This window comes from Camellia sinensis, chromosome 13 (genome assembly GCF_055761805.1).
Source record: "Camellia sinensis isolate YWXY chromosome 13, ASM5576180v1, whole genome shotgun sequence".
NCBI lineage: Eukaryota > Viridiplantae > Streptophyta > Magnoliopsida > Ericales > Theaceae > Camellia > Camellia sinensis.
Window position 1 is genome coordinate 150,496,958 of NC_138973.1, and position 12,740 is coordinate 150,509,697.

At 35.2% G+C, this 12,740-nt stretch overlaps 1 protein-coding gene across 3 annotated transcripts in view; it reads left to right on the plus strand.

Moving 5' to 3' along the window:
* LOC114274766 (Pseudouridine synthase family protein) overlaps positions 1 to 12,740 on the plus strand; it is a 60,258-nt gene that overhangs the window by 1,461 nt on the left and 46,057 nt on the right. The window contains exons 2-4 of one of the 3 annotated variants that reach the window (XM_082903734.1): positions 8,177 to 8,274; positions 9,085 to 9,190; positions 10,021 to 10,223. In XM_082903734.1, the coding sequence (XP_082759860.1) occupies positions 8,192 to 8,274; positions 9,085 to 9,190; positions 10,021 to 10,223 (392 nt within the window). In that variant the 5' untranslated portion in view covers positions 8,177 to 8,191. Of the gene's footprint in view, positions 1 to 8,072; positions 8,275 to 9,084; positions 9,191 to 10,020; positions 10,224 to 12,740 lie in introns of all 3 variants that reach the window. The other 2 variants (XM_028216737.2, XM_028216738.2) reach the window with 2 other exon arrangements.

A 12,740-nucleotide genomic window follows, 5' to 3' on the forward strand; every position in this document is an offset into this window, starting at 1 on the left:
ACCAAACCAGTTTAATTTTGAATTTTGAATTTTATTTTACCAAAAATAAAATTAAATTCAAATGTTTTTGGCCCAAAAAGATTAATATTGGGCCGAACAAGCCCAACCCAACCGCACACCACGCACCTAAGCCCAGGTCCAGCCTAGCCCGCCCGACCGGACGGACGGCGGCGGCGTGCACGTGTGTGTGGTTTTTAGGTCCAATGGGTCTAGCCCATTTTGCCCATAACCTCTCCCTCTAAAACACTTGGGTACCCCTTGGGGCACACCCCAAGTACCAAACCCAAGCCTTATAACCCATTCAAAACTTCACACCAAATCAATGTGGGACAAGCCATTTTACATCCTTAAGGAATTTCCACCAAAACTCTATTTCTATGGAGCACACTCTGGCTTCAATTTCCCATTCACTCGGTAATGGTTTTGAGCAACCAAATATACCACGTGAATCATAACGCGGCATAGAACGCGTTACCACTTTGACCCGTGAAAATCGACGCACGGGGCCCACCTAAAAACTAGACCGAACTTAGGATAAAATTCTAGTTTTATCCAGAATGTATAACCATTTCCAACAATCCCCCACATGAATGGAATTTGATGACAACAGAAATAAAACAATATGCAGATTTATCGAAAAAGTATAAGTCGAAAATATCTTGCATCAGGATAGGTAGTTTTCGGCCTTGAACCTTCCCTAGTGATAACCTCATAATCTTTTGGTCCAGATTTCCTAACATTTTTGTTAGAAAATGAGCCTTTAACTTTTAAACAGGCTACGTCCAGTCCTGAAGCTCCTTTATGGAAAGAAGCTGTCAATAGTGAAATTGAATCCATCTTGCAAAATCACACTTGGAAATTGGTGGATTTGCCACCAGGTTGTAAACCTCTTGGGTACAAGTGGATTTTCAAAAGAAAATTAAAAGCGGATGGATCAATTGACAAGTACAAGGCAAGATTTGTGGTCAAAGGATTTAGACAAAAAGAAGGTCTTGATTACTTTGACACATACTCACCGGTTACTAGAATAACATCTATTAGAATGCTAATTGCCATTGCATCTCTATACAATCTAGAAATTCATCAAATGGATGTTAAAACCGCTTTCTTAAATGGTGAGTTAAATGAAGAAATTTACATGGAACAACCAGAAGGTTTTTCTATTCCAGGAAAAGGAAAGAAAGTGTGTAAATTGGTTAAATCATTATATGGTTTAAAACAAGCGCCAAAGCAATGGCATGAGAAATTTGACAAGGCAATGATGTCAAATGGATTTAAAATTAATGAGTGTGACAAATGTGTTTATATTAAAAATATAGACAAATGTTATGTCATTGTATGTCTTTATGTAGATGATATGCTCATCATAGGTAGTAATAATGATATGATTAAAACTACCAAGAAAATGTTAAATAAACATTTTGACATGAAGGACATGGGTATTGCCGATATAATTCTTGGTATGAAACTTACCAAAACATCAGAAGGATATGCTCTGTCACAATCTCATTACATTGAGAAAATACTTGACAAATTCAGCAAAGATGATGATCATCTTGCTAGAACACCTATAGATGTTAATTTGTATCTTTTTAAGAATGTACAGAAAAGTATTTCTCAATTATAGTATGCTCAAATTATTGGAAGCTTAATGTACTTGATGAACTGCACTCGCCCAGATATAGCTTATGCAGTAAGTAAATTAAGTAGATATATGAGTAATCCGGGAGTAGAACACTGGAAAGCAATTATAAGAGTTCTAAGATATCTCTGATTTACTCGTAATATTGGGCTGAATTATACTAGATATCCAGCAGCACTTGAAGGATACTGTGATGCAAATTGGATATCAGATACAAGAGACTCAAAGTCCACCAGTGGATATGTCTTTACTCTTGATGGGGCAGCTGTATCTTGGAAATCTTCCAAACAGACTTGCATTGCTAGGTCCGGAATCAGAATTCATAACTTTAGACAAAGTTGGGGAAGAAGCAGAATGGCTTCGCCACTTCCTTAAAGATATTCCAATATGGCCAAAACTGGTGCCTGCTATATGCATACATTGTGATAGTCAATCAGCAATTGGTAGAGCACAGAGTCATATGTATAACGGTAAGTCTCGACACATTCGTCGTCGACATAATACCGTGAGACAATTACTCTCTAATGGAATTATTTCCATAGAATATGTTAAGTTTAAAGACAACATAGTAGATCCACTAACCAAAGGGTTAGCAAGAGAGTTAGTTGAGAATTCATTGAGGGGAATGGGACTTAAGCCTATTAAATAAGAGTTACCACAACGGCAACCCAACCTAGTTGACTGGAGATCCCAAGATTTAGGTTCAAAGGGATAACCGAGTTGTGAATGACTCAGAAGGATCACTGGGAAGTCTAACTCCTACCCATTTCTTTGATGAAATAGTGATGTCTGCAGCGTTTTAGGTTAAGTAAAATTTTAATGATTCTTATATCTAGGTAAACCTAGTGGAGTATGACAGGATACTCTTCATAAGAATCACCTATGTGAGTGTGAACTAGGCCGGTTTTATGAGATTTGTGTAGGGCTACAATTCTCTAAAGCACTCGTGAAAGACCAGGTTGTTCAGGGCCAAAATGAACACAATAGTGAGAACTAAACTATGTCTGAGGATATACTGTGTGAGTTCTATTGTCTTGGTTTACACAAATGGCTGAATAGTTCAAGACATCATGTTCACTGGTTAGCTAGTAAATTCGATAGTGTCTCACAAGGGAAGGTTCAAAGCCAAAAGCTACCTATCCTTTGCAGAATATTTCTAATTTCTGTACTCTCTGTATTTACATCACGTTGCTGCATTTTCTCTCTGTCAATTTCATTCATGTGGAGGATTGTTGGAAAATTTATAAAGAGGTAGTTGTAAATTGAAATAGACTCCATTTTGAATGAAAGGGTGTAACCTTTCATGGTGTCTTTTTGTTTTAAAGGAAGGGTCAAACCTCCATTTGAATGAAAGGGTGCAAACCTTTCATGGTGTCTCTTTATTTTAAAGGAAGGGTTATGTCCCTTCTTCATACCTTTTCTATTCAAATTGAATAGGTGCCAACAAAACCTATATAAAGGCTGCCCCATTCCAATTTTGATTGATTTCTGAAAATTCATTTTCCTTGCCATCATTTTGCTCTCTTGCGTCCTTTATTCTTCATATTATTTTAGGAAAAATTTCAGAGAGTTATAGAACACAAGGTTGTAGTTCGCCGGACAAATTTGTTTGAAGTGCTACTACAAATTTATGAAGATCATTGTATCCTGGGAGATAGATGCCACATAACCGTAAGCACCGTAGCGGGGCTAATCTGTCTTAAGGACAGAGTGTCACACACTCGACTTGGTCTTTTATTTTTAATTCGGTTCAATAAATAAATTCGGTACGTTATTTATTTATTTTGTTTGTATTAGTTTCAATTTATTTTATTTACACAGAAGATTGTTCTAACACCAGGAATTTGAATTTGCCACTATTTCTTCCCATTTAATCATTAGTGGCTGAAGAGTCAACCTTGCCCTAAAATATGATGCCCTATTGATGAACAAACTTGAAGCCATGGAATGGCAAAACTTGATAAATTTGCCTAAAAACGTATATCCCCGTCTTCTTGCCCTCTTTTATTTCCATCTCAAATATTCAAATGTCGAAGAAGATGACTACACTATTGAGTCTTATGTGAAAGGCAATTTCATTTTGTTTACTTTTCCAAAATTGGCTTCTATTCTTCATGTTGAACAAAGAAATAACCAAATATATTTTCAAAATGAGCAGCAAATGGTTGATATTGTGGGCAATGTCACTGAAGCTTATTCTACTATCTGCATTAGTAAATCTATGAGCTCAAATTTACTTGCCAAACACCTAAAACCACATCTTCGCATTCTCTACCATTTTTTATTAGAGAATGTAACTCTGAAAGTAGGCCACTATGATGTTGTTCTCACTTTTAATGCTTACCTACTGTATTGTTTTGAGGTTGGTCAACCCATTGATTTGCGCTATATTATTATGTGAGAAATGACTAGTTTCATCCACGCGAGACAAAGTTTTAGCATTTGGAGCCTTGTTGACCAAAATCCTCAAACACTTCAAAGTTAGCTTTGCCAATGAGCCCCCATCTCATATTGACTCCGACATTAGTGAGTACACAATAAACTGAGTTGGAGGAGGTGATGTTTTGCTTGCGAGCATGGCTGCTGCTTATGTTCTCATGGATGATCCTCGACATCATCCTGAAGTTGCAATGCCACAACCACAGCAGTAGCCTCCTGCCTATTGGACAGACTTTATGGCAATGGAGGAAAACGCTATAATCAACACATTCAATGGGAACAACAAATGGCCACTAAAATGAATGTCATCTCTTAACAATTTGATGCGCTTAATACCCGTGTTGACCACATTGAGACACGCGTGGATGCCATACATCAGTACCACTTTCCTCCGCCACCGCCTAATCCTGAGCAGTGATCCTCTCCATGTTGATAATCTCACAGTGACACTACTGATTGTAATTTTTTCTTGTAGTTTCTTTTAGCCTTGTTTTTTCTCTAATATGTTGTTTTATTTTGCTCCTGTTTGGTTTTTTTTCCTCACATACCTCAACATGAAGTCCATGAGATGTGATAGTAGTTGTTTTACTCCTGAGCATCAGTATTTTTGTTGTCAATATCATGGTTTAATTGAGTGTGGTAAAAGTGCATCTATGCTATCACAATTGTTAAGCAAACATTTAGGGGATAAAAAATTGAGGGGAGTTTCTTTGCTCCAAAACATATAAAAAACAGCATGGTGGGGAGATTGTTAGAAATATTTTTTGATGTTATTTTGTGAGTTGATAATTAATTCAAAACTCATAAAATTCACACTAATCAGCAAATGCATATGTTGAGATTCTTTGTAGTAAAATTGCAGCTTCAAACAAGAATAGAAAAACAGAATAGAAAACAGTAGTCGACGTAGATTCAAAGAGGGTCGGACGTCTGAGGGACGACCGGCTGTTGAATTTCTTCCCAGCATTTTTTTTCCCAAAAAAAAAAAGAAAAAAATATTTCTGCCTAGTTCGTCATCGTTTCTATTTCATTGTATATTTTGTGTACATTGTAAATATTTTTGGGTTGTCCATATATATGCAAATGACAAATTATTTGGCCATTTTTTTGAAAATAACAATACAATAAATAGCAACTGATTGTGACAGTAATTATTAAAAAAATTACAAACATTTTAAAATAAAAATATTTAACAAAAATAATTTCAACTACATATACAATCAAAAGCAATTTTAAAGCACTAAGTGAATATTTATTTTGGAAAAAAAAAAATTTGTAATATTTTCAATCAAATAAATTTTTATGTTATTTTTTATAATAATTATTTTTTTGAATTGAATTTTAAAAAGAGTTTGGTCATTAGTTTTGAATAGAATTTTACAATAGAGTGTTGAGTTCTGTGTTTAGTTATGAGTGCTAGGTTTTTTAATTAAGTTTTGAGAACTCTTTTCAAAACTCATAACCAAACAACTTTTTCATTTTAAAACTCATTTCAAAAATTCAAAACTCATATCCAAATAAATTTTCTCTTTTTAAATCATAATTCAAAACCTCACAAACTCAAATTATAACTCCACACTCAAATCATAATTCCAAAGGCAAACCAAACGCTACCTAGGGTTTTTTGGAAAAATTGGGGCTCTCCCCTCCTTTACACATAAAAAAAGTCAACATTTACCATTTCTAACAATAATCAAGAAGGATATGCATAAACTTTTCCAAAATGTAGAGTAAAACCCCTTTATATTCACCAAACCCACTTTATATCACAAACAAAAATGCTAGAGGCCCCAAAAATTCTACCAAAAGTTTTACCAAATGTCTCATATGGGTGTGGGACCCACATGGGACCCACATTGTGTGGGTCTCACACCCATGTGAGACATTTGGTAAAACTTTTGGTAGAATATTTGGGGTCTCTAGCATTACTCTATCACAAAATCATCTCATACATTACTATAGCTAAGAAAATACCACACACACACATATATATATATATCAAATCATAAATATATCAAGTTAAAAGTATTCCTACCTCAAGAATGAAGGCAAGAAAATGCAAACCCAAAGGGAAATCTTGAAGAAATCGCAATCCAATCGGTCAAAATGTTGATATTCTCTTATTCTTCACTGCAAGATTTATGGTGGATTCTTGGTGAAAAATAAACGAAATCAAGGTTTGGAGGTCTAGGGTTTCGGGCATGGAGGAGATGGAGAGAAAAGAGGAAGAAAGAATGAAAAGTTTGGGTAAAAAAATGACTTTAAAGTGCCGAATTTCGAACAGACCACTCGAGTGATCAAAACTTAGCTCAAGCGGTGAAAGAAAGCTCCTAGAATCTCTGTAATTTGTGCAGACCGCTCAAGCGGTCAAAAGTTCGCTTGAGCGGACTTGCTTTCAACACAGGTACTCAAATTTCAAACGGGTATAACTCCCTCGTTCAGATTCCGTTTTGGATCGTTCTTCTGTCTAAATCGAAACCCTGAAAACAAGTTTTCCAATGGTTCTAGCCTCACATCCGAATTCAAAATGTGGAAAGAGAAAAAAGTAAAAAAGTGAAAACTGCTCATAGGACAATTATTGGAATAAATATTTTTGGTTCAATCCTACTTTACCATTATGATACCAACTCAATCAAGATTCTAAAATGAATCAAAGAGGCTCCAAATACAATAATAAGAGTGTCAAAAGCAATCCCGCTAGTCCAAGGAATACGAAGTGTTACATAAACTGGGTTTGATGCATGATTACATGAAACCTAACCTAAACATAATCCTAACATACATTCAACTAAACCATGCAAAACAAAGAAAAAAAAAACATGCAAATAATCTAACCTACATGATGACTTATGCTAAACTAACACCCTAATCACGATCAAAGTTGTAAAACATGATTAAAAGCTATTGAAATCAAATAAAAAAAAGACTTACTTGCTGGTTTGAAACAAACCGAAGAGCATGAAAGAAAATGGCGAGCTTTGCTTTCTTGAAAGCATCCCTCAAGCTTTGGCTAGGGTATAGATGTTCATTTTCCAACCCTGGCTAGGGTTTATATTTTTGAATTTGAGGTAAGGCGGTCAAGTTTACAACTATAACTTACTTAAAACACTTCAAAAATTGCTAAAATGTTTGGTCCTTCAAAGAGGGATGATAAGAGTTATTTATAGGCAAAAAGGAGCCTTAAGGATCACTATAGGTCGTGTTAGGGTTGCCCCATTGCTTCCTCTTAGCACCTCTCTAACAAAATGCACCAGCAGTTAAAGTTCAAAATCAATTTTGGATGTCCGAGGTTGTACGATTGCACAAGCCATGTGCGAGCGCACAACTTATGTGTGGCTACATATGCCTCTTGGCTTTGTGTGGCATGCATGCATGCACTCACAAATACGCGGTTTTAAGCATTTGGATCTTCTTATTACCCAAGTAGGTCCGATTGACTCTCAAACAACATTTTTACGTAAAATTGGTCGATGATTTTTAAAATATTCATTGATTCAGACTCAACCAAACATTTCTCCTAAGCCAGACAAAAAAGTTAGGTTTTAACCAAAAATGAGTTTCGAGTAAAATGATCACTTTTACAAAAGATGATTTTAGCTTAAAATAGAGTAACAGCAGCTCATAACAACATTAAACATCTATAGGGATGAAGTAATCACAAATTCATCATCGGAAACTTTTATGGATCCAGAATTTTATGATCAGTCAAGATGGAGTGCCTCTAATGTGTGTTTGTAATTAACCCAAAATTAAATTAGTGAAAAATAAAAAAATAAAAAATTCGTCTTTACATCTTTTTCTTAATGAATAAATAAATAATTTTTTTTTAAAAATATCTTTATAATTTTATTTTCATCAAATTAATTTTAAATATAAAAAAAAACAAAAAGAAAATTACCAAACAGAACAGCCTCTCTCTTTCTCAATTTGATTTTTGATTTTTTTTATATTTCGCCCTAATCTGGTTTCCGCGAAACCAAACACATTGTAGTGGGGGAAAACTGAATGATTAATTCTCCCCAAAGCAAGGAGGGTATGATAAGGTACTGCTGCTGGTGCTACTACTACTCATCCTCACACTCATACTCCTCACAGATTCTGAGATATCCAATGGAAAACCACTTACAAAGCAAGAAGGTCTATCACCATTATGACCACACTGATGCTTGCAAGAACTGCAGGTGGACTGCTAGGTATTCTACCAATCTCACTCACTCTCTCGATTTTGTTGGTGGTAATAGCACCTGTTTGTTTGGCTCCGTGTGTGTGCAAGTTTCTCAACTATTGTGTCTTTATAAAGAAAAAGAAAAAGAAAACGAAAAAGAAAAAGAAATTTTTTTTTGTTAGGCTCCACTTGGATACCTGGATTTGAAATGAATAGATTTGGTATCACTTATTCCAACCAACTATATCATTTATGCTGTGTTTGTGAATGAAATATGAGCTTGATTAATTAATTTATTTCCCTTCTCATTGTCCAAATCGTGATCCAAACAGAATAGAACAGAACAGAACGTTAATTTATTGTAATATCCTATTGATAGGATTTTAACAATGAATTTGACAGTTTTAGATTAATGGATTTGAGATAATTACTAATGCTGTGTTTGGTGGGGAGATTTGAGGAGTGGTTTGGAAAGAGAAATGGAAAATATAGGTGGAATGTGAATAAAACATACCTATTTTTCACCGGATTTCACATACCTTTTCCCTTTTCTTTTCCAAATTCCTCTCTAAATCCCTCAACCAAACACAGCGTAAGTGAACACGGTCACTTGAAATCCTTCCATGAACGGTTCAGTTCAATTTGTATAAAAGTATTAAAACAAAAATGCATATTTCTTATTTACCTTAGAATTATCAATCTATATCCATTAATCAATCTTCTTACAATTTTACATGAATCAATCTTCTTACAATTTTATAAATTGAATACATATGTATCCAAATGGAACCTTAAAGTGTGTAAGTGATGTAAATCTTGGTGGTTTGGTTTGGTGCAGGGAATGTTACGAGTTCATGTACAGCAGGCCATGGCAACAAGTCCTTGATTACTATTCCGATGTCGTTAACGGTCGCATGTCATTGTCAGCATTGTTTCCGACTGAGGTGGGTGGCTGGCTCGTTTACAACTTCTCCTTTTTCATTTATAGAATGTGGTTTCCTTGATATCCTTCTTCAAATTTCTCTTCTTAAAAATATTGCATCTTTTGCTGCAATTTGTTTATGTCTCAAATTGGTATTGGTTGTTGTTTATCCGAATTGAAAATTGAATTTTGGTTTTCCAAAGCAACAAGCAATGGTTTGAATTGAATAGTCCTGCACTCTGCTCCGGCAGAAACCTCAACTCCCCTGCTAGTAGTGGTGCACTATCTTACTCTTTCCTTTTCTCATATGTTTTGAGATGTTTATGTTTTGCATTAATTTATATTTTTTTGTTTTACCCTTTCAATGGTAAAGGTAACTAAAATTCAGATTACCAAAAAATGGAAATAGACCTGTTTGACAAGATTCATGTAAATAATCACTATTTTTACACTTAACTCTTCCACTTTCCTTTTGATTTCAATTAGTGCAGGATGAAATGTATAGCATAGTGTCTCACCTTATTTCATTTCTCTCATAGACTATAAATCTTGTAGTTAAGTGCATTTCAAGGATTGTTGTAGTTTATAAATTGATTTTCTTTTTCTTTTTTTCTTTTTTTTCTTCACAAAGTCATGAAAACTTTTAAGTATTATTGTGAGTACATACGTTATCAATTGAGGTAATCAGTTTCCTTTTCCAATAAGTAAAAAAGGCTATTAAGCTCTGTATCCAATTTCAAAATTTCAAAAGTTTTGTGTTTGATGTTGTAAAAATTCTGGTTGTATGCATTTTGCATGATTATATAGTATGAGCCGTGAGGGTCTTATAAGATTTGTTATTTGTTGTTTTAGCATAGAGAACTTTCTCCACAGATGCATTCTGTTTGTAAGGATGGTGAAATCATAGAGGCTTCTGAAAAATCTGAATCTGCTAGTGTTTCAACTAAAGATAGGAGTGGAAGGTGGGCAAGACTAACATTTAAGATAGTCCTTTCTTATCTCGGGGGATCCTTTGAAGGGTGGCAGAAGCAGCCTGGCTTGAACACTGTCCAAGGGTAAGTTCTTCGCCCACTTTGTTTCTTCTTGCTCGCTCCTTCCAAACTGCTTACTTTTACCCATCAATTGAAGAATTGCTTATACATAGTATATTTTTGCATAGTAGTTGATTTACATATTATGAGATAAATCTTGATGTTTCATCCTTCATTCTTGTTCAGCAAGTGATTATCATTTGCATGGGGATTCCTTTGTGCATTTGTTCCCAGTGGCAAATGAAATTCTTCACCTTAAATGATTTTGCTAAAATAAAATCCAATTTTGTTTTCTATGGTGCATAATATTTTGCACTTTATTACTTACATCAAACCAAATTAATAAAGTCGTGTTCTAATTAGGTGGGTTCAGCTTCATGAATCATTTTTTTTTTCCATTCAACAAGTACACTTAGTTAAATTAATAGTAAATTACAAATACCCTCTTTGCAGTTTTCCTAAAATACAATTGACTTCTTCACATTATGGAAATCAAATTCCCCCTTACGATTCTAAATCGTACTTATCCCTTACGTCAATCTACCATTAGGTCAACTAACGAAATTTGATGATGTTAGAAAATTTTCTAGAATACCAAAATTAAACCTCCCGACCCCTTAACTGGTCTCTGCACTCTTGCCGCTACAGAGTTCCATAAGCTATTAATGAGCCAAGAACAGTTCCTCCTCTCTCCCTCTCTTTGTGTCCTTTTTCTGCTCTCTTTCTTTGCCTTATTTTCTTCTCTTCTTGTCATCGCCTCCCCATCTTCTTCCTCCTCCTTTTCTTCTTAGTTGGCCAAAATGCCTAAATAGGATGGAGAATATGGTGTCAAGCTTCCCACCGTGCACCATTGTTACGCACATGAATGCACCAACATCATCCTGAATCCCACTCGTCCATTTCTCTCCTCTTCACCTTCACCATCACTAATGCTTCATCATCCTTCACTTCCCTCCCTGGACCACATTTCCCTTGCCCTTCCCCATTACCTCCCTCAGCCACCACTCCCCCCTTCCTCGCCACACTCTCTCTCTCTCTCTCTCTCTCTCTCTCTCGCTGTGGAATGGTACCCCGTTGATGTGAGAGTCAAACACTTCACCTAGTTGTTGTAATGTTTAATTTCATCATAGTGAATGGTGGTTGATTCAATTTGGTGTCTATGGTGGCTGATTTTTGAGTTCATAGTGGTTTATGGTTGATTCAATAGTGGTGGCTGAGGTGGGGAGGGGGGTAGAGGTGAGCGGTTGAGGTGGGGGTGGGGCTATGTTACCTGGAGCATAGATCGTTTGGTACGAAGAACGGGAACTAGAACATGGTATGACACACACTCTAAAATGTGGTACGATAGAGTTAGGCTTGTATAAATAACACTATTAGAAAGGTGCCTCTAATTGGTAGAGCAATTTTCCTTAAACATATTTCAAGGAGTGTTATGATCCATTTTTTGTATTATGTTCCACCAATACAACATTCTCCTTACATTTTAGGTCATATATATATATATATATTTTCATCCCAGTGTTTTTAAAGGCTCAAGACGCACTAAGGCGCTGAAGGTCTCTTCGGGCCTAGGTGCAAGGCGAGGCGCGGACTTTATTGAAGTAAGGCGCAGTCTTAGTAAAAAATAGAAAAACTTACATAGATTAATCATTCATAGTACTAAGACAATTTTTTTAAAAATAAAAAGTAATCAAGATTCAAGACAAAATATAGAATAATTCTCAAAGCCATGAAAGTGCATATTACATAACATTCCAATTTTCAAAGATAAAATAATCCACATTCAATAAAATAAAAATAAAAACATAAACACTAAACATCCAAAACATAAATATCTAACAAATCAATATCAAAGAAAGGGTAGGTTATGTCGGTTAGTCAATCATCATCCTGAACATCAATGGCAAGCAAACTATCATCTTCTTCTCCATCAGTTGATTTATATCTCTTAACATCTTCCTCCTCAGTGTCATCTGAGCCCGCTTCCTCTTCATCTATTAATTGACGTGGAGTTAATCTTGATGATTTAGATATCCTCGGTTGTGCCTTTGAGCGTGAACTTGTTGCTCTACTTGCATGGCTACTTTCTTCTACTCCAGAAGCTCTAGCAACAATGGCCCACGTCAAGCCATCATCATCATCAAACACAGGCTTATTATCTTCGTCTGATTCTCCATCCATCCTCCCAAGCAACCACTCATTGCTTTCATCAATATTTTGCAAAGATATGGGATCGAGAGTGTTGTGCATGTCATACCTAAATCTCAATGTTCTATTATATTTGACAAATACTAAATCATTGAGACGTTGTTGTTTCAATCTATTTCTTTTCTTGCTATGAAGCTATAAGTATTAAAAAGATATTAAATTTTATATAATGAGAATAAAAAATATTTGAATTGAACAAAAAATTAGTTAGGATGTTAAATACTCACATGTTCAAATACACTCCAATTTTGTTCACAACCTAATGAACTAGATGTTAAGCTAAGGACTTTTATGGCAAAAGTTTGCAAGTTTGGAGTTTTAGAACCATATGCC